The sequence below is a fragment of the Pollachius pollachius genome, assembly GCF_949987615.1.
Source record: "Pollachius pollachius genome assembly, chromosome: 15".
In the NCBI taxonomy this organism is placed as follows: Eukaryota; Metazoa; Chordata; class Actinopteri; order Gadiformes; family Gadidae; genus Pollachius; species Pollachius pollachius.
The window spans coordinates 3,574,936-3,597,945 of NC_136948.1; the positions used below are offsets into that span (position 1 = coordinate 3,574,936).

A 23,010-nucleotide genomic window follows, 5' to 3' on the forward strand; every position below is an offset into this window, starting at 1 on the left:
ATGGCGTTCGCTAGAGAATCCCCTTCCGCCTGAATCCAGCAGCCTCGTCGCCCCGGTAACGTTTTGGTGCCACGGTGAGTTTTGTTTTTTAATAACTTTTTCCCCCCCTCCGACTTCCTGTGCAGACAGGAAGTTAAGAGTCTCGTAGAGGAAGGAAGGAGGAGAAGAACTGGAAAATAGTTTCAAGAGAGAAGAAGGATTTCTGTTTCCCCGGTTCCTCCCAGTCCGAGACGGGACTGGTTCCAGAGCGGGACAGAAGGACAAGGGGGCGGGTCTTCCTTTACTTCCATAAACACTTCCTCTGAAAAGGGGGCGGGGCTGTAGCATACAGTCAGTACGTCCCGGGGAGGGGGGGGGGGGGGGTGCAGAATTTACAGGTGGACAAGATGGAGGGCAGAGAAAGCAGGAGGAAAGCAGAGGAAGATGGAGACAGAAACAGTCAACAACAGGGCTGTCCTGGACAGAGCGTTACACTATCTTCTCCTTCAGGGCTGTGTTTGTGAAGAAACAGTTTGTGGGGACCCCCTAAAAAGGTCCAGATGTCTGTCCCCCCAGTTCCCACCTCAAGTCATTTTCTCATTTTCTCGTTTTTTTCTTCCTTTTTATTATTATTATTGTTTTTTTTTCCATTCGCAATAATATCAGTTTTAAAAGGGGAAAAAACAAAAAGAACAAACAAAGTTATTTACAGTGCTGATGAAATCATGAAAACAAGTGTGGTACATCTACCGTAAAGTAAGTCGCACGGATACAGAAGAGGAAAAGATTTAATTGTTAAAAAAAAAAAAAAAAAAAAAAAAAAGGAAAAGGAAAAGATCTAGATTAACAGAAAGGACAACCAATAGGGGAGCTCGACGTCGCTCCCGAGGAGGCGGACTTTCAGTGGGGGGGCGGGGCTCCGAGGTGTTGGTGGGGGGAGGGTGGGGGGGGGGGCAGACATCTGTGGCATCTGTGAACAGGAAGGAGGGGAGGGGTTTGAAGGGGGGCAGGGGGGTCTGAGAGAGGTCAGGAGGCAGATAAGGGGAGGAGGAGGAGGAGGAGGTGGGGGGAGGAGCAGGCTTCGTTAAGTGGGGATGATCCCGTCGCTCCTCAGGCCCCGCTTCAGCTCCAAGTCCTCCAGCTTCTTCCACAGGTCCTCCCGCTCCTTCTCCTTCTTCTTCTCCCTGTGGGGACGAAACAAGCGCGCCTTTAGAGCCAAGGCAGGAGCTCCCTGATCACTGTCAGGCCTTCACATCAGGCCTCCATAATGCCTACCCCTAGCTTCTGATGCTACGACCCTAGCTTCTGATGCTACGACGGTCATAATGCCTACCGCTAGCTTCTGATGCTACGACCCTAGCTTCTGATGCTACGACGGTCATAACGCCTACCGCTAGCTTCTGATGCTACGACCCTAGCTTCTGATGCTACGACGGTCATAACGCTTACCGCTAGCTTCTGATGCTGCGACGGTCATAACGCTTACCGCTAGCTTCTGATGCTGCGACGGTCATCACGATTACCGCTAGCTTTTGATGCTACGATGTCATTATGCTTACACCTAGTCATGAATTGATAAGAGGCGGGGCTTAATACCCATAATGCAAGCTGTAAAACGTCAATAGAGTGTGAAGGAGTTTACCGCTGGCGGTCAGACTTGTAGGTGGCCGTGAGTTCGTCGAACAAGGTGCTGTTCATCTCCATGAAAGCCTTCAGAACGTTGTACACCAGCGCTACGATGGCCCTGAACACACGCACACACAGACAGGGAGGATAATGAGACAGGTGGGCAGAGAGGATAAGGGGCCAGGTGAGCAGACAGACATCATAAGGGGCCAGGTGAGCAGACAGACAGGATAAGGGGACAGGTGAGCAGACAGGATAATGGGCCAGGTGAGCAGACCGGATAATGGGCCAGGTGAGTAGACCGGATAATGGTCCAGGTGAGTAGACAGGATAATGGAACAGGTGAGCAGACAGGATAAGGGGCCAGGTGAGCAGACAGACATGATAATGGAACAGGTGAGCAGACAGACATGATAATGGAACAGGTGAGCAGACAGACATGATAATGGAACAGGTGAGCAGACAGACAGGATAAGGGGAAAGGTGAGCAGACAGACAGGATAAGGGGAAAGGTGAGCAGACAGACAGGATAAGGGGACAGGTGAGCAGACAGACAGGATAAGGGGCCAGGTGAGCAGACAGACAGGATAAGCGGACAGGTGAGCAGACAGGATAATGGGCCAGGTGAGCAGACAGGATAATGGAACAGGTGAGCAGACAGACATGATAATGGAACAGGTGAGCAGACATGATAATGGAACAGCTGAGCAGACAGACATGATAATGGAACAGGTGAGCAGACAGACAGGATAAGGGGACAGGTGAGCAGACAGACAGGATAAGGGGCCAGGTGAGCAGACAGACAGGATAAGGGGCCAGGTGAGCAGATCCAGGTGTGAGGCGGTGACTCACGGGTTCCAGTGTTCTTTGGAGATCCTGTACAGGCTGGCGAACATGATGGGCAGGATGACGCTGGAGTTCTCCTCGATCAGACTCATGATGTACTCGTTGTTCCAGTAGTAGAGCGCCCGTTCGGCCACCTACACACACACACACACACACACACACACACACACACACAAACCATCAGCCCACCATCACCACTGCCAGCATCATCTCCTTCTCCACAACAGTCATCATCATCATCGCTCCTTTCATCGTCATCACCCCCACCACTATTCTCCATTACCAACATCCCAATCTTCATCGTCACCATCCTCATCATCTAACCCGTTCGGTACCAAGGACATTTCTCTCCAGAGTACAACACCACACGTAGGAACGCCAGGTCTCAGCTTCTTAGTTGATTGGCTGACGGGCTGCCAGGGTGTGCTGTGATTGGCTGACCTGGAAGTGCGGGCTGGACACGCATCTGGAGATCTGTTTGAAGAGCGGCTCCTGGATCTTAACGAACTGTGTTGGCTCGATGACGTCCAGGATCTCCTCTAGCTCCCCCAGGAACATGACCTGCAGAGACACACACGCATCAGTACACACACACACAGGTCTGTACACACACACATCCGTACACACACTCAGAACACACACAGGTCTGTACACACTCAGAACACACATCCGTACACACACAGCATACACATCCGTACACACACAGCATACACATCTGTACACACTCAGAACACACATCCGTACACACACTCAGAACACACATCCGTACACACACAGCATACACATCCGTACACACACAGCATACACATCTGTACACACACACACACACACACATCCGTACACACACACACACACACCCGTACACACCCACACACACACCCGTACACACCCACACACACACACCCGTACACACCCACACACACACCCGTACACACCCACACACACATCCGTACACACACCCACACACACATCCGTACACACACCCACACACATCCGTACACACACCCACACACACATCCGTACACACACATCCATACACACACCCACACACACACACATCCGAACACACACATACATCCGAACACACACATACATCCGAACACATCCAAACACACACACACACATCCAAACACACACATACATCCGAACACACACACATACATCCAAACACACACACTCCGTAAACACACTCCAAACACACACAGCAGTACACACACACACATCCGAACACACACACATACATCCAAACACACACACATCCGTAAACACACTCCAAACACACACAGCAGTACACACACACACACCGACACACAGTTCACACATAGAGGTACACACATCCACACACAGTATACACATACACGTTTGTGTGCAGTGTATCACAGATAGATGACATTTTCAGAACTCCATTTTACCTCTTTTTGACTGCAGGTTTTTGGCCAGAACTTCAGCAAGCCCCTGATGACCTGGGAGACACAAGGAGACACCGGTCAGAACCGGAATTCAGACCAAGCGGAGCTAGCAGCATAGCAGCTAGCTCCGCTTGGTCTGAATTCCGGTTCCATCACATCACAAGGTCACCAACATCACAGCGACGCAGCAGAGTGAATCAGCACATACAAAGGGGCGGCCATGAGTTAAAAAGAGAGGAGGAGGGAGCAGAGAAGATCAAGAGTAGAGGAAGATGAGAGGAATAGAGATGAGAGGGAGAGGAAGAGGAGGAAGAGAGGAGAAGGGACAGGAGAGGAGGGTCAGTACTTACTGGTGAGGTTAGTGTAGCTACCGTCTCTGTTAGTGCACCTACTGGTTCTGTGAGTGTACCCACTGGTTCTGCTAGTGTACCCACTGGTTCTGATAGTGTACCCACTGGTTCTGATAGTGTACCCACTGGTTCTGCTAGTGTAGCCACTGGTTCTGATAGTGTACCCACTGGTTCTGCTAGTTTACCTACTGGTTCTGATAGTGTACCCACTGGTTCTGCTAGTGTATCTACTGGTTCTGCTAGTGTACCCACTGGTTCTGCTAGTGTATCTACTGGTTCTGCTAATGTACTTACTGGTACTGATAGTGTATCTACTGGTTCTGATAGTGTACTTACTGGTTCTGATAGTGTACCTACTGGTTCTGCTAGTGTACCTACTGGTTCTGATAGTGTACCTACTGGTTCTGATAGTGTACTTACTGGTTCTGTTAGCGCGGGGTCCTTCTCTAGGAACTGTACAATGCAGTAGGCCAGCTGCAGGAGGGATCACAACGTTAAGTACAGACTGCCCTGAACCCAGTGCAACGTCACAGGCAGACTCAAACCAATCAGTCGTGTTTCATTTAACTGCAAATAAGTCCTCTACTGCTGGTCGTTAACGATGAGAAGGATTTGCTTTCAATAATAAACGTATGATTATAATAATACACAAAATGTAGACCTGTATTAACATAGATGAACATTTATACTTATTTTATCTACACCAACATGAAACAAACGCACACAGACAGGTGCTTTAGCTCACAGCAGACAGACAGGTGTGTTACCTGTGGCTCTTTCTCTCTGACACACAACAGACACACAGACAGGAGTGACACCTCACAGCAGACAGACAGATAGGAGTGACACCTCACGGCAGACAGACAGACAGGAGTGACACCTCACGGCAGACAGACAGACAGGAGTGACACCTCACGGCAGACAGACAGACAGGAGTGACACCTCACGGCAGACAGACAGGTGTGTCACCTCACGGCAGACAGACAGGTGGGTTACCTGTGCGTGGAACAGCGACAGGCTGCGGACTGTGTGCAGGGGGATCAACACTTTGACCAGAAACTGTTTATGTTCCGCTTTCAGAGGCAGAGCGAAGCCATTGATTATACTGCAGAGAGAGAGAGACAGGGAGACGGAGAGAGAGACAGAGAGACGGAGAAAGAGACAGAAACGGAGAGAGAGACAGAGAGACAGAGAGAGACAGAAAGACAGAGAGAGAGACAGAGATACGGAGAGAGAGACGGAGAGAGAGACAGAGAGACGGAGAGACGGAGAGAGAGACGGAGAGAGAGAGAAGGAGACGGAGAGAGAGACAGAGACGGAGAGACATAAAGAGAGAGTGACAGACAGACAGACTTATTGTTATTATTTCATAAAAACCATGACAGCCAATAGCACATACATATTTAAGATCTTAAAAAAAGAAAAAAAGAACAAAACTACATTGCTAGATTGCCTGGTTCAAAATACAAGGTCTGTGATTGGCTGTCGGCCTTGCTTTCGATTGGCTGATTGGGAGTTAAAGAAAAGGTGAGACTCAAGTTTCTCTTGCAGCTAGATGAACAGGTCAGAGGTCGGGGTAAGCTAGGGGTCAAAGGTCAGAAGAGCATCCACGTACCTTCCCAAGATCTCCAGCAGTTCAGCCACTCCGTTGAAATGCTCCGTCTCATAAACAAAACTAGAGAAAGACAGGATACATACGATTAGAGACAGACAGGATACTTTGGACTAGAGAGACAGACAGGATGCGTTAGACTAGAGAGACATTAGTTAAACGATGATTTTGCGGTCAGTGGATGTGTGTGAGACTGATAGTGACAGACAGTGAGCGAGTGAGTAAAAGTGAGCGAGTGACAGACAAAGAGAAAGGGAGAGAGAGACAGAGCGTGAGTAAGTGAGTGAGACAGAGAGAGAGAGAGAGAGAGAGACAGAGCGTGAGTAAGTGAGTGAGACAGAGAGAGAGAGACAGAGACAGAGAGAGAGAGAGAGAGAGACAGAGACAGAGAGAGAGAGACAGAGAGAGAGAGACAGAGAGAGAGACAGAGAGACAGTGAGTGAGTGAGAGTCAGAGTGAGGGAGTGAGACAGAGAAAGTGAGAGACACAGTGAGTGAATCAGCGTTGCCTCACCGTAGAAAAATATTGTTGATCTGTTTTCGTATAAAAGCTCGCAGGCCGAGGAACTTCCCGTAGATTCTGTGCAGGACCGTCTTCAGGTAGTCCCTCTCCCTGGGGTCCTCGCTGTCGAAGAGCTCCAGCAGCTGGCAACACACACACCAACACACAGTCAGCGCACACACACCAGCGGAGAGACCCCCACAGAGGGGCCCAAACCCAGCCATGCCACCAACAGACCTCCCGCACCCCCCTGTGGTGCGGGAGGGTACTGCAGGCGGTTCATTCTTGAAATAGACGAAGTTAAAATAAAATAAAACAAACGGAAATAAAGGCATTCCAAATATCCATCAGTTAATATAGTATGCATGGCTTTTTCTTTTATAGCGTCGCTTTGTGTGTACCGTCATATGTTTTCCATTGATGTTAGTGTTTGTTAAATAATTCCCCTGGGAGCATTCACAGCGTTGCTGACTCTCTCTCCCCTGTTCCCACCGGCCATGAACCCCTGCAGTGATACGGAGAATGAAGGGGCCCTCACAGGGCACATCCAGTATGTACCCGACTTTATGAAGCTTTAGTCTGAAGTGAGCATCCGCTGTCAAATGTCTTTCTCTCACACACACACACACACGCACGCACGCACGCGTCGCCCTACCACTGACCTGTAGCACGAACTTCTGGTCGATGTACTTTTTGGCAATGCTGGGCTGGAACTCCTGACTCTCCAGAAACCGGATGAAGAACTCATACACCAACTACAGCGGGGAGAGAGAGAGAGAGAGGGGGGGGGGGGGGGCGAGAGAGAGAGAGAGAGAGCGAGAGAGAGAGAGCGAGAGAGCGAGAGCGAGAGAGCGAGAGAGAGAAGAGGAGGAGAATGCAGAGGTGGAGAAGGAGAGAGGAGGAGTAGGCCAAGCAACAGTTGAATATTAATACAAAGCGTGCAGGCTAAAGAGCAGCAGCTAGCCTAGTCTGTCGCTGGGAGCATGAAAACACTCTTAGCATCCTGGGTGCCATGCTAGCTGTGGACAGTACACCCAGGCAAGCTGTGGCCAACTGTGTTGAACGAGAAACTACACTGACTGTGACTTCACTGCCCTCTAGTGGTGAAACTCCCAAAAACAAACGGGCTTAATCTCAAACACATAGCTCAATCTTAATGATAAAAACTAAAACCCTGTTAACATACACATGAGCGTTTCAGTACGGGGCCATTGGGAGTTGGTGGCAATAATTCCAACCAGCCAATAAAATGCCCCAAGACTATCTGGGCAAAAGAGGTGAAGATTCAGCCTCAGGTCGGTGTGGCCCCGCCCCCTGCTGTGTACCTGTCGGTGTGGCCCCGCCCCCTGCCTTGTACCTGTCGGTGTTGCCCCACCCCCTGATGTGTACCTGTAGGTGTTGCTCCTCCCCCTATGTACCTATAGGTGTGGCCCCTCCCTCTATGTACCTGTAGGTGCGGCCACGCCCGCTGCTGTGTACCTGTCGGTGTGGCTTGCCACCTGCTGTCTACCTGGAGGTGTGGCCCCGCCCCCTATGTACCTGGAGGTGTGGCCCCGCCCCCTATGTACCTGGAGGTGTGGCCCCGCCCCCTATGTACCTGTAGGTGTGGCCAGGAGGCCTCCAGCGTGGGTTCGTCCTCCTCCGGGTCGAATTCGTTACTGTCGCTGGGCGGAAGCGTCCGGAATATGTTGTAAGACACCTGGAGACCGCAGAGCACAAGGACCACATCAACACTGCGCTTTTACTTTGAAAGCAGCACATCACAGACAGTAGAAATGTAGATGGAAATAGTTTGCGTAAACACACATCGCCTATTATGCATCGTTCTCAGACGAGGATCAGCCATTGGGGATCGAATCCCGAACCTTTCAGCGGGGAGTTGAACACCATCACCCCTTTCCCCCCGGGACACGTGTAGCACAAGGAGGAGCTCCGCAGACTGAGGTGTGTGCGTGAGCTCACCATTTTGACGACGTCGGGGTAGGCCTGCTCCGTCAGGTAGCCGCGGCTGACGGTGACGTAGTCCACCAGCTCGTTGAGCGTGGAGCGCTTGTACTCCTTCATCTTGAGGTCGGACAGCGTGTCCATAAAGTCAAACACCGTGCAGCACTGCTGCAGCTTCTTCAGGAACAGCTCCGGCTGCTCGGGCGCCGGCACGTCTGAGGAGCGAAACAAACGCACCCAAAGGTTAGACTCTCTCACACTGCCTCTAGAGTCGACCCCAGACTCCCCCTAGAGCAGACGCTAAACTCCCTCACACTCTCTCTAGAGTCCATCCTAGACTCCCTCTAGAGTCGACGCCAGAATCACTCTAGAGTTAATATTCTAGTTTTAGCAGGTAGGGGTTAGACAGTAGAGAGACAGGTCATTAAGGGGCAGGGAGGGGTTAGACACTACAGAGACAGGTCATTAAGGAGCAGGTAGGGGTAAGACAGTAGAGAGACAGGTCATTAAGGGGCAGGGAGGGGTTAGACAGTACAGAGACAGGTCATTAAGGAGCAGGTAGGGGTAAGACAGTGCAGAGACAGGCTATTAAAGAGCAGGTAGGGGTTAGACAGTACAGAGACCGGTTATTAAAGAGCAGGTAGGGGTTAGACAGTAGAGAGACAGGTCATTAAGGGGCAGGGAGGGGTTAGACACTACAGAGACAGGTCATTAAGGAGCAGGTAGGGGTAAGACAGTAGAGAGACAGGTCATTAAGGAGCAGGGAGGGGTTAGACAGTACAGAGACAGGTCATTAAGGAGCAGGTAGGGGTTAGACAGTACAGAGACAGGTCATTAAGGGGCAGGGAGGGTTTAGACAGTAGAGAGACAGGTCATTAAGGAGCAGGTAGGGGTAAGACAGTAGAGAGACAGGTCATTAAGGAGCAGGGAGGGGTTAGACAGTACAGAGACAGGTCATTAAGGAGCAGGTAGGGGTAAGACAGTACAGAGACAGGTCATTAAGGAGCAGGTAGGGGTAAGACAGTACAGAGACCGGTTATTAAAGAGCAGGTAGGGGTAAGACAGTACAGAGACCGGTTATTAAAGAGCAGGTAGGGGTGAGGGGGAATCATGCTTAAGGGGGCCCACAGAAGACTATGGAGACATGGGACGGAACCCAGAACCTTTTAGTTTCGTTATGTTTAAAAGGTATGGTAGGAGAGATAGGATGAGGTCAGGTGATGCCAGGGCCCAAGTGCACATGGTGACGGTGCAGAGCGAGAGCGATAAAGAGCCTTCATTATACAAGAGATAAGCCGTATGGGAAGTGCAACACAACAACAGTGTGTGTGTTTGTGCGAGGGCGTGGGAAGTGCGAGTGTGCGTGTGCCTATTTATCATCAAAACCAGAATGTAAATCCAACTCAGAGTGAGGTGACCACAGGTTCATTTTAGGTTCACAAAAATAGCACAGCAGACAGTGGTACACCAAAGTAGAACACGGTAGAGTGCTAGAACAAAGCTACAGATTTAACTGAATGGACTGGCGTGCGAGGACACCGGCCCTCAGAGAACGCCACCAGGGCGGGGCTTAACGCAGGCGGTGTCAAGAGAGGGATGTTGATATTTCGGGATGTGATCTGTGTGGGGTGGAGCTACGTCCCGGGCCACACCCTTGACAGATACGCTCCACCGCAGCACAGGACTTCTTCTGATGTAATGATTCGGACGCCACCCGGACTGGATTGATCGCTAGCGGGTCACGGATCCTCAACGACCCACTTACTGTCCGTCTCAGTGAGGAAACGCCCCCACTGTTCTCACTCAACGGCAACTTTGCTCTGGAGTTGCCGTTGAGTGACACTCCCGGAACACCCACCCCTCCAACCCCAACCCCAACCACCTCCCCCTCGCCCAAGGCGCCCTGCAAGAGCGACCCTTCGGTTACCACGACCGGTCAATGGCCCTCAGGCCTGGGTCCACCGCCTGGCCCTCGGGCCTGGGTCCACCGCCTGGCCCTCGGGCCTGGGTCCACCGCCTGGCCCCCGGTTCTGAGACCACCGCCTGGCCCTCGGGCCTGGGTCCAGCGCCTGGCCCCCGGGCCTGGGTCCAGCGCCTGGCCCCCGGGTCTGAGACCACCTCAGCCACCCCGGGTCAAGAGCAGCAGGACTCCCGCAGTACTTTCCAAGAACCCCTTCACTACCATCTAGCTGTCCGACAGACAGACTCACAGACAGACAGACAGACAGACAGGGTCGGGTAGGCAGAGCCAGACGGACGCACAGGCAGACAGACGGGAGCTGAAGGCCCAGCTCAGAGGATTAAAAGGGCAGTCTCTGGGCGGTGTGTTCGCAAAGCCTCAGAGCGAGGGCCAAATCGGCAGCCATTAAAGAGAAAGGAAACAGGACGTAGAACTCCAGCTTGGGTGATTATCATTGTCATTCCAGGGCCGAGTGGTCGAGGGAGCGTCGCTCGCTGAATAATGACAGCGGTCGGAAACTGGTATCAGACACTAAGCTGGTCTATTGAGTCGTGACGTCAACATTACAACATCCAACCAGGGACATCCTCCGATGCAGCTCAGCCCTACTGGAGCTCCTGATTCAAGACAGCAGAGAAGGAAGACCCAATCAGAAACCGCTATAGTCTCTCTGTGCAATTATAGTGTGTGCGCGCGTCTACATCTGTACACCGCCTGCAGGCATCTGATGATGGCCAGTGTTTACATGTACACGACCATTACACAACTATTCACAGGGATGTGTGTTCTGTCCTTGCAGAGTAGTTGGCGGGCGATCGTGTTGCAAGATCCCAAGGTAACATATAACACGTATTGGGTTTAAAGACATCATGAGACCAGTATAAACACAACAGACCCCTTGCAAGGTGGTAAGAGTCACCGTGAGATGGTCTGAGTTAGCAGTTAGTAAGAGTCACCGTGAGATGGTATGAGTAAGCAGTAAGTAAGAGTTGGCATGAGGTGGTCTGAGTTAGCAGCAGCGTTAGCATGGGTTAGATAGAGTAAGCATGATATAGTTGGAGTTAGCAGCAGTTAGAAGGAGAGTTGGTAGTTAAGAATGAGCTGGAGTAAGGTCAAGAGTTGGCAGTTCGCAGAACAGTTAGCATGAGTTTGCATGACAGCTACTGGTTCTGAGAAGCACACACACACACACACACACACACACACACACACACACAGGGAGATCTAGGGTTACCGGTCAGTGTGGGTCTCAGAACTGATTCTCAAGACGCCCGTGTGCCGGGTGAGTGGGTCTATAGGTTCTATGCTGGTGCTGTTGGGAGTGCGGGTCAGGCAGCCAGCGGAGACTATGGCCCTCAAGAGATCGGGACCACCACCCCCTCCCCCGACCTCATCTGGACTCCCTGCTGCCGGAGAGAGGCATCGCTGGGACTTTAATTAACGCTAAGACTTAGCCTCTCAAAGGAGGAGGGGGGTTAGTGTTCGTGCTTGCGCGAACACCATGTGTCAGACAGACAGACTTTGGTTTGCCACAGGAAGTTGTCTTTGTGAGGACTCTTGCATAACAGAGTCACGGTTCTTAAGACTGCGGTGGTCCGATAGTGACGGTCACAAGGAGGACGGTATCTGATCAGATGTGAAATTTGACAAAATGAAAATGTTATTCCCTTCTTAGTTAAGTGGAAACACGCATACAACGGGTGTGCAGTTGAAACAAACACAAAACGAGTGTGTAGGTCGGCCAACACACACACGCCAACTGAGGCACTCGAGAACACACATACGTCACGCCCGTTTGGCCGTGCGAGGGGAAAGCCCCTTCCACTCGCAGCCGCGTGTGTGCGAGCGGGGGTGAATGGGCGAGCGGGCTTGGGTTACAACAGGAGAGAGTGAGAGCAGGCTGGCCAGATGGCTCAGCGCAGGGACTGAAGGTCAACACACACACACACACACACACACACACACACACACACACACACACACACGTAAACATCAGGTGAATCCCACCTGATGCTGTGCTCCTAGCGACAGAACATTATTTCCAGTAATGTGCTTGGTTCAGACCGGTTTACGCCACCGGTTATAGATTTAAGAACAAGCAAAGCATTAGCATTAGCAACCCGTAGATGAAGAGAGGAATGTCACAGTAATAAGGTATGGGACACTGAAACCCAATAGTTGTGCTCTGCCTGGGAGCGGTGAGGAGCCCATACTGGATATGAGGCTGTTGTGCTGCACGTTGTACATGACATTTAGACACGGATATTAACTCAAACCCAAGTTTGACGTTATTATTGTTCATGCGTTACGACCAGCTGAGAGCATGTCGGCCTCGCCGCATTCCAGGAGCTCCTGGAATGCATCTGGGTCACCATGGTAACGGGTTACATAAAGGATTAGGGAGTACCGAGAGTGGCACGACATCTGTCCCGTAGCCCCGGTTTGTTCACCAAATAATACACCAGCGAAACGGGAGCCGTCAACGAGTATCGCCACGGTAACCGTCCCCACGGCAGCCTGGGGAAGATGAGCGAGATGGAGCCCGACTGACACATGGTTCAAACACGCGGTTACGTTATTTATCGATGAACTGTATTGAATCCAGATTCGAGGAGAGAGTTAGGGGGCTACGCTCAAGTAGCCTAGCTAAAGTGCTAGTTTTATCCTAGCCACGGCACTAGCCTTATCTCAGATATGGTGCTTGCTCTAGCTTAGCTACAGAACTAGCTTTACCTTGGTCATGGCGTCAACCTACGCTTCGCTACAGTGCTAGTTTTAGCATAGCCGCGGCGCTATCTTGACATTGGCTACAGTCTTCCCTTTAGCTGAGCCGCTGTACCAGCTGTAGGCCCACTGGAGAGATCCACCGTGTCCACAATACAGACTGGCTCCAGTCCAAGAGCGGGGCTGTGTGTAATGGAAACACTGGGACGTATAAATATATACTGGGCACCAGATATAGCTGGCCGTTCCTGCATCTCCGCAGTCTCAGGTCACATACAAACGTCTCCTGGAAACCGCGGGCCCTGTCAATCATTAGCTGGCTCCTTGGCTGGCTAGTGCTCCCAGTGCTAGTGCTAACCACAGCCGCAGATTAGACTAAGACGCTAACCGCGCTTAGGCTAACAGGCCGAGGCTTGACACATAGAACGGTCAGCGTCCAATTGCCGCCCTGTGTGCGCCCCCTGGAGAACAGTCAGGGGCTGGTGTCTACCTGCTCCTTAATGAGTCGTATGTCCCCCCACTGGACCTAGCTCTGGTTATCAGCAGCTTGAAGGAGTCCTGTTTAAGCGAGACCCAACTGCAAGACTTTCATTGTCCGTCTTTCTCATGCAGGTGAGTTCATACCACGGCACATGAACCAGATAACTAACTAGCAAACCAACTTACTAGCCACAGCGAGGTTAGGGCAACCCGCCTGGTTGTGCGACAAACCTGCTCTTGGAGTGAGCGATGGGAGTACCTCAACAATGCATCTGATCAAGGCCCAGGTGAGGGTGAGAGAAAGGCGTGCACATAGCAGACATGCCAGAGGCTAATCACACGCCCTAACCCAGAAATACAAACCACCCAAACAGCAGCTATGCCAGGTAGTAGTATAAATAAAAGTATGCGTGTGTGGTTCGTGCGTATCAAGGTTCAATCATCACGTGCAGATGGGTCGCACCCTTCAGGAACGTCACAACACAGTGACACAACAAACACAGAAACACACAAGACGGCATTCTTTCGAACGTAAGGCGAAAGAAACCACTGGCACCCGGAACACCCACACCTCCAACCCCAACCACCTCCCCCCCCCCCCCCCCCCCCCCCTCCCCCCGGGCGCCCTGCGAGAGCGATCCTTCGGTTACCACGACCGGTCCATTTATAAGTCTGGCTGCCCTCCGCTAGCCTGCAGCACATACCTCCTCCGCCGCTAGCCGCGCAGCTAGCCGTCCGCAACACAACAGCCGCGCTAGCCCCCAAAATCACCAGCTGTGCTAACTTGCTAACTGGCTAGCTCTCACCGGGCACACAGCCGCGTACCCACCCCCGGCTGCTGGTCACTCACTGTGGTGGGTCTCCCCGGGCGGCTAGCGTCCAGGCCTGGGCGGAGCGGTGAGCGTGGCGGGGGCACGGTGAGAGCCTTGAGCCCGGAGGAGACGTGGTGTGGTGGGCCGCTCTAACGGGGGACTCTGAGGGGCTAGCCGCGATGCGTAAAGGGACACTTGGGGGCTCGGGTTACCCCCAGGGGGAGGGGGTATGGGGGTCTTGAGGAAAGGGGGGGGGGGGGGGGAAGACTTGAGGCATCTTGTCTTGCTACTAGCTGTTGTGCTTTGGTGGGGGGGGGGGGGGGGGGGGGGAGGAAGCACGTGGAGCGCATGGCATGGTCGCTCGAACCCTCGGTCCGCTGACTGCTGGAGACACTCACACTCTGGGGGCTGTGGAATGGGTCAGTGTGAGGTCAGAGTTGGGCAGAGTTTTGATACGCTGTTGATCACCGTTGAGATGAAGCCTTGTTTTGGTCTCTGGCCTGGATGCAGCACCTGGTCGTTCCCTGTCCCACCAGACAGGGGAAAAGGTCAAATCGACCAGTGGGGGGACCAGAGTGTTTTGCGTTTGCCGATGACCCAAGGATAGGGATACGACCAGCGGAAGACGATGCTGTCGCTATGGTAACCGGTTCCCTCCCGATTCCGAGATTAACGTTCAGCCATAGCACGCCTGTTGGTGGTTCCGCCGGTGAGGTGGTTTCCAGTAAGGACACATTCCATCCCGCCCCTAGCCACATGATTGGTTGAACACAAACCAGCTCCGTTCACCCAGGCTGCCTGTCGGCAGACCCTAGAATCTAGATGTTAATCGTTTCTTTTTTCTGACAATTTTTTTTTAATTGCTTACATTCTACCAACAGAAACAATGTACAAGTACATTAAACAAAAACCAAAAAGGAAAAATCCCAAGGAGAGCAGTAACAAACCCGCCCACCCCCCCCACCGGGTTTCAGGCCATCTCCCCGCTAAGTGATCTTACTAAAAGACTGAGGTTCACAGAGACTGAATTCCACATCTCTATCAGGGTTTCCTTTGCTTTATGTACTCGAGCTGTTGATAGCTCGAGGTAGACGATGTCTAGGAATGTTAAACCCAATCTAGATGTTAATCTGCAGTCTGACTTGTGTGTCTCGGTACTGTACTGTACAACACAGACATGATTCCGTGCGAGGAAAGGAATGGAGCCGGCGCACATTAGGGATGGACGTCCTCGCAGTGAGAATGGCTAAGCGGAGCTACGACCAGCGCCAGTATTTCAAGTTCCTCATATCTCCGAAGTCATAAAGGGAGACGGAATTTGGTTGTGGAGAACCTCCTGGTGTCTGGCAGCTGATTGGCCACTCCTAGAATACCAGATCCTGTTGTCATCTGTTGACGGACGTTTCTAATTGCAGCCAATGGGAAGCCTGCACCCATCAGATAACCGAATTCTGATTCTGATAGGCTCAAAGTTTATTTTCATACAAGACGTAAGTATATACCAGTCTTATGCCTTAAATATTTTTCCGCAATATCATCCAAGGACATAAAAAACGAGCAAAACACAGAATCCAACTTTGAAATTTGTCCTGGCAGAGTTGATGCTCATACATCACAGGCCATTTCAACATGTGCCCATTAGTGACTGGACAACTGGGAATTCGATGGCACTCCCCAGTAGCCTACCCAGTGGACTGCGCCACCCGGTAGGCTGGTCCATCCATCATATATCGGGGCGGACACGCCCATGGGAGATGTCACTATAGGGTGGACTTTGAAACGTCTCGTGATGGCTGATCAAACATGGTCACGCGGTGGTGAATCAGTGGCCCTTAAAGGGCTGGTTTAGTGGAGGCTCGCTCAGCTCATCAAACATGAATCACACGTTTCTACAAGGATCACCTTAAAGATGAACTTAAACAATGACTTTGAATTCAGCAATGGGACCTACAGGGGCCAGACTAGACCTATATGGGCAAGACTAGACAGACTAAGTAAGCCTATAGGGGACAGACTAAGTAAGCCTACAGGGATAATAAAGGTATTTAATGTCTAGCGGAGAGATCTAGCAGGTGTTAGAACCCCGGTGTCATAGTCATAGAGGTCTGGTAGTGTTACTTCTCCCAACGTTTCTTATGGAGGACCATCGAGCCCACGGTAAAGGGCACCTCTATTGACATGCTGCTCAGTACTGGGATGTCTGGAGCATCTCTAGAGAGTCTGTTGGCAGCGCCACACCTGTGGCCGCCTGCTGGCAGCTAGCAGCCTGAACACGGCTCTGACTACAGAGAGACACAGCCTGCTAGCAGCCCTGAACACCGCTCTGACTACAGAGAGAGACAGCCTGCTAGCAGCCCTGAACACGGCTCTGACTACAGAGACACAGCCTGCTAGCAGCCCTGAACACAGCTCTGACTACAAAGACACAGCCTGCTAGCAGCCCTGAACACGGCTCTGACTACAAAGACACAGCCTGCTAGCAGCCCTGAACACGGCTCTGACTACAAAGACACAGCCTGCTAGCAGCCCTGAACACGGCTCTGACTACAAAGACACAGCCTGCTAGCAGCCCTGAACATGGCTAACTAGCAGCCCTGAACACGGCTCTGACTACAAAGACACAGCCTGCTAGCAGCCCTGAACATGGCTCTGACTACAGGGAGACAGCCTGCAAGCAGCACTGAACACTTCTGATCACAGAGAGACAGCTAACTAGCAGCCCTGAACACTGCTCTGATCACAGAGAGACACAGCCTGCTAGCAGTCCTGAACACGGCTCTGACAGAGGGTGTCAGCCTGGTAGCAGTTAGCTAGCAGCCCTGAACACTGCTGTGACTACAAAGAGATGGAGACGTGGATAGAGATGTATGGTTCATAGAAAAAGATGGATAGATAATGGCTTGATATGAGTAGATGGAAAGATGGTACCTAGACAGAGGGAGTGTACAAGGATAAAGGGATTGACAGATGGATAGCAACAAGGTAGGTGGATGGATGATGTATGGAGGGTTGAGATATATAGCCATCTATAGTTATATAGATATATAGATGGACGTTTGGTCTATAGATAGAACGATGGAAGGCTAGATGCGAACTACCCTAGCATCATGCCTAGACCATGCCAGGGCACACCCACTTCAACCTGTCGAAAACATAAAACATCCATGCAGAAGGGTCTGAACACACATCCTGCACGTCTTCACGTAGACACACCGCAACCACATGCCCCTCCCACCCCCAGCTACGGCCGGAACCGCTATGGCGATGTGGTTACCGTAGGAAACCCGGCCCCTGAGGCACGCTGGGTAAACAGTGGATACCGGAAGAGGGACAAGGCTAGGCAGGGTCAGAGGTCAGAGGTCAGGCTTACCCGTGAGCAGGGGCAGGGGGGTGAGCTCAATGGGCTTGCCCTGCGAGCGGAACTGGGACGAGCTCTGGGATCGCTTCTGCTTGGCCTTCCTGACAGACTTCCGGGAAAATCCGTCCACTTTGTCCACAGATGGCGATGTAGTTGCTGCCGAGGACATAGCCCTGTGGGGAGACAGGGGACACAGATCGAACATCAGTTAGTTTCAGGGGAGCCAATGGGATTGGAGGGGGTTTGGGGTGACTGGGTACAGGACATGCTGGAGAACACACATCTTAACATGGATTCCCTAGGGTTTTCTACACAGAAGAAGTGGCTGACTTATATTCCAACAACCTGTGAATGTACTGGGAATTGTAGCGAGTGTATATAAACGTTTCACAAATTCACAATATTTAGCTTGTGGTTTTGAAATATGAACGTCCATTTTATGGGCTGCTAGTATTGAGGACATGGTAAATAAACGCGCTGTTAATTTCCCTCAATACCAAATAAGCACAAAAGATGTCCTTACTTGGAAGCAGACTTTGAGACCAGGAAGACATATTTTATGAACAAACCAGCAGCTACAGAACACCACAGGTTCCCAGCACAGCTCCATGGGGAACCTTCAATTTGAAGCGTCTCCAGAAGACATTCAATAAGCACTATCTAAAACATGAAGAAGATAGACATCCTGCAAGTTTGTTCCAAAAACATGTCACACTTCACTCCACCGTACGGCTTCAACACCGTACACATCAAGACCCAGATCGCCTTCGATCAACAACGACTTTGGTCGCCACGGAAAAAAGATGGAATGCCGACAGGTCCTGACTCGGCATTCCGGTGTCCTTCACTCCTACCACACGTCAAGCCACTCCAGAAGAGGCCGGCACTCCGAGCCACCAGGACTGAGCGGCGGCCTGGTCCGGTGAGTAGCTCCGGTACGTCTAGGTTCTCTCGAGACCTCCATGCGTTACAGACCACAAGAAGCTACAGCGGGGAATCTGGTTAACAGCGTTAGATGCGCTCCATTGTCAGCCGTGACTGGGGCCGCATGTCATGTTTAAAGAGTGTGTGAACTTTCTTCCTTGAATGCATGCTGACTGTCACTCAGCGGGGCATCCCTTACGAACAGACAAGATGAGAGAGAACTCCACTAATCCCACAAGGGAAATCTGTGGGTCACAGCAGAAAGTACAGTAGGAGAAACACATGGAGTGTGTGTGTGTGTGTGCGCTGTCTGGCTGGGCGTCACGTGACCTCCCCTATGATCTTAAGCCGAGCGGGGAAGGGGGGGGGGGCTCCCTGCTGACCAGGCGAGGCGGGAGTAGGGTCTGGTCTGGAGGAGGCTTGGAGGATAAGAATATACTAACTGGTAAACTGGCTGGTTCAGTTACTGGGAGTTCAGGCGCATGGAAGGCAGACTAACTAGCTTTCCGACTGGCTTCGGAGATTTCAAAGTACTGCTCTGAAGGCAATGGGCACATAAGAACAAACCAACAGGGTGTAAGTTCAAATAACTTAATGAAACTCAGTTATACAACTCAATGTAACTCCAACAGAATCACATTTGGTTCTTGTGTGAATTGGACTACAGTTCAATTCAACACAGGCGCGGCCTAGTGAGTGCTCGTTCGCTCAGATGAATCGTGTAATGAATGCAGACGAAAACCAACGAGGACGTCCTACCAAGGCCCTACTCTTTCCATCGCTAGGTGACACATGAACATGATCCATCCCGAGGGCCGCCGTTCTACCACCTCCAACAGACAGGGGAGTTCGGTCCGCAGCGACCAAGGAAACACATTTCAATTAGCTGCAAACAAGTCCAACTCCGACAGTGGCGACACCCAACTCCGAAGAAATGTATCAACTCCAAAAATCTTTCGATATGCTTTTGCTCTAGGCATTGTGCGGGTTTTGCCTTTCAAACTATTCTGCTGCACTATTCAAATGGCATACAAATGGGAGTCCGACGGCACACATCTGATTGGCCGGCTCGACGTATGGCTCAACGTAAACACAAAAGACTAAACCTTGACACTCCCCCCACCCCGGCAGAGAGCGCACGGACCGTGAAGCGCAGGAGATGTTCAGATGCAGTACCACCGGGCTCACTGACTCCCTGGTCTACGTGTTGATGGTCGAGGCAGTGACGAGTCATTCCCCGGATCATCCCCCCTCCTGCCCCTGTGTAACGCATGTGGCCGGGATAGATGACCTGGCCTCTTTGGCTTCACCGGGGACACTCCTCCTCACCCGCCAAATCACACGTCCAGAGAAGACCGCTGAATACCCCTTTAAAAAGGGATGCCTGCATAATGATCTGCTGCGTTCCGTCCGACAGAAGAAGTGGAGCCCGAACCCCCCAGGTGTTCCTGGACCAGACCGCACCACCGCACTCCGCAGGAAGCCCTTGCACCTCGAGGGGAAGGACCTCAGATGGGGGGGGGGGGGGGGACATCGAAGAACGCCGCGACCCAAAGTGGCGTTTCAAGCGCAGACTTGAGGCAGAGCGGGATCCACATGGCCCTAGCGTCCACTCACCTGTGCAGCGAGATGCTCCCTCCCCCGTGGTCACCATCAGTCCTCCACTTTCCTCCCCTCAGTGTCTAGGTCTCTCTCCCACCTTATCCCCGTCTCTCTCTGTACACCTCTCTCTTTCTCTTCCCGGCCGACTGGCAGGTTAGCGGTGAGTGCCACCGCTAGCAATGAGGGACAGTGTGGCTACGCAGGCACCCTGAGCCCTGCTCCTCCTCCTCCTGCTGCTCCTCCTCACCTTACATAAGAGGGCAGATGACGGTGCCCCGGCTTGGGGATTACACAGAGACAGGAAAGGAAGGGGGGAGAGAGAGGAAGAGGAGGGAGGGAACCTTCCAACAGGAAGTCCACTGACAGAAATGGACAAGGCCGAGGAGAATGAACAAACACACGCCGAGCGCACAACACACACACACACACACAGACACACACGGCCCTTGAACCACAAAATCCGAACACAACCACTGAACGTTCTGCGCCTCACAAACAGAGCTGCATGCGGTACACCCTTCCCTCCATGCTGTCTACAGACGTCCTGCCTTAGAGAGGGATCAGGGCCTTATGATCGTGTTGTTACTGTACGCTTGGGTCATCTAACACAAGGTAAGATCAGACAGGGCAGCGAGGACTCTTCCCCCACCCCACCCTCCCTCGTGGCCGCCACCATAAACACAGCAGACTTTGGATGGAGAGGCGTGAACCTCCCGTCAGCGAAATGTGGAGCCGACCTGAAGACACACGAAGACATCCAAGAACCTTTACAAACTTGCTTATTCAGCCCTGCCAACAAGCGCACACACACACACACGTTGATTGACAGACCATAGATCGGTGGGAAGCGAGCATTTCCTCATGCACATAGATAAACACAATAGGTTTTGGTGGAATGACTGCACCTCTGCCAAATTCCTGAACGTCATCCGTCACCATGGTTAGATTCACCGCACCAAACCAGTACCTGGCGTGCATGAATCACAGACGACCTTTGAATTCAACACCACAAATATCCTCTCAAATTTATGATGCCTGTTGATAACTACAGCACGTCAGTGATACAGATGGAAGTTTGTTTTCGAAACTCATCCTTTCACCAGTTGGTTGAAATCGCTGGTTGGTGGGGAAAATAAACGCACTCACGCAGACTCTAGGTGGATGATAAATCAACGAGGACCACAACATAAGTGACCGATTTAAAACAATCTCAAACCCCAACGTTTTATTAGCAATGTCCCAAAGGATCCTACGGAGCATGCACTTCGAACAAGCGTATCAACGTCAACAGCTGTGAATAAACTGCTAGTATTAAACATGCATCTGGTCATTCAATGCATCCCCAAGTCCCGTCATGTTAACAATGAAGACCACTGGATCCAGAAGGGAGACTGCACTACACCCATAGAAGGCTCAACGACAACATCTTATCCAAGAAGCCATAATATGCTTATCAGAAATGAATCTGATCCCTAAATTATACCGTTGACCAGGTGAATTCAAACACAACCCACAACCGAACCGCAGGGGTCCCCGGCCGCCGGTGAGCCTGGTCGTGCGGGGCCTAGCAGAGCAGAGCGGCACAACATTCACAACTTGACAGCCCGAAAAGTCCCCTAGCTTCCCCGCTAGCTCCGCACGCTAGCTCCTCGGAAAAATGTTAATGCCGGGCACAAACGTGCAGCTAGAGGCCCGCGGCTGTGAGGATCACCCCGACGTAGAGCCCGGTCGGTGGGATCCATCGGCAGCCATCGCCATGAACACGCAGAACCGGGCGGATTATTAGTCCCGCGGGTTACGGTTAAAGTGTCGCGGCTAACCGCGGGTTAGCTTCCATCCTAGGCTAACGCTAAGCTAACCCACGGCTAACCGCGGGTTAGCTTGGCGTTAGCCTGTGAGCTAGCGCTACCTCCGTGCAGATCTACGAGGACTGGAGATCACAGGACGGGTTGGAATTACACGAAAACATCGACGTGTAAATAGATTAGACCCACGGCTAACGTTCACCAGCTGCTACGTGGATGCGGGTAAAAGACCGCAGTACATCGGCGGGCTCCGTGGGGCTCGATCGCCCGTCACGATCCCAGCGCATCGGTGTCGGGGACGGGACTCGGGCTCCCCGCCCCGATCGGGTCGCTGTGTGTGTGTGTGTATGTGTGTATGTGTGTGTGGTGGCTTCACCTTGATCCTCTGTGTTTCGCGACGGGAGACGGAGGTGAAAGGAGTTCTCCTTTGTGCGCGTGGGGTGTCCAGCCAGGCTGCAGATAGCCCCTATTTAGCCCCTTTTCCTCTTCCAACCCGCGGCTCGATCAGCGGAGGGACGCGGGGCCTTGGAGCAGCCGAACCCACGAGTGCCTTCTGCCTTCTGCCCTGATAATCCTCTTCCTCACACACCCATTAATGTGGACAAAACGCGGATTAAGATGCACGCAATTACATTCCTATCATGGATGTACGGGTTTCCTTTCTCCGCGCAGCGCTTGTGTTGGGTTATTTCCCCCCCTTGGTCCGTGTTTAGTCCGGGGTTTAGTATCTTTTCACCCTATTGTCGATCCTCCAGGGCTGAGACCACGGCACACATAACACACACACACCCTAGCGTGCTGCTGGTCCGGCTCCGGCTGCACACGACGCGGATTGGCTGCCTCACTGTGGTGTCAGCCCTGTGATTGGCTGCTGGGGGACGCCTGTCACTGTTGAGCGAGACGGGTCCCTCCCCCGGTGGTGAGTACGCGGGTTGGGTTGTCGCGGACAAGGGAAGGGACTTCGGGTGGAGAGCCAGCGTCGAAGAGTCCTTCTCCCCCGTTAGGAATGAGGCTAAACCTGCTGTCGGAGGCCCAACCCCTGGCGGCTTTTAGCACCCGGGCGACCTGCGCCTTTGAC

The 23,010-nt window shown here is 52.2% G+C and overlaps 1 protein-coding gene across 1 annotated transcript; it reads right to left on the minus strand.

Moving 5' to 3' along the window:
- Window positions 1-629: 629 nt before the first annotated feature.
- Window positions 630-22,730, minus strand: ppp2r5eb (protein phosphatase 2, regulatory subunit B', epsilon isoform b). Its single transcript, XM_079752477.1, has 14 exons — window positions 22,309-22,730; window positions 17,614-17,774; window positions 8,286-8,482; window positions 7,921-8,022; window positions 6,986-7,078; window positions 6,336-6,466; window positions 5,826-5,885; window positions 5,207-5,315; window positions 4,631-4,684; window positions 3,864-3,914; window positions 2,893-3,012; window positions 2,458-2,585; window positions 1,622-1,723; window positions 630-1,163 (listed from the first exon to the last, which is right to left on the minus strand). Exons 2-14 carry the CDS (start codon window positions 17,768-17,770, stop codon window positions 1,064-1,066), a joined length of 1,404 nt encoding a protein of 467 aa, XP_079608603.1. The 5' UTR covers window positions 17,771-17,774; window positions 22,309-22,730; the 3' UTR covers window positions 630-1,063.
- Window positions 22,731-23,010: the final 280 nt, after the last annotated feature.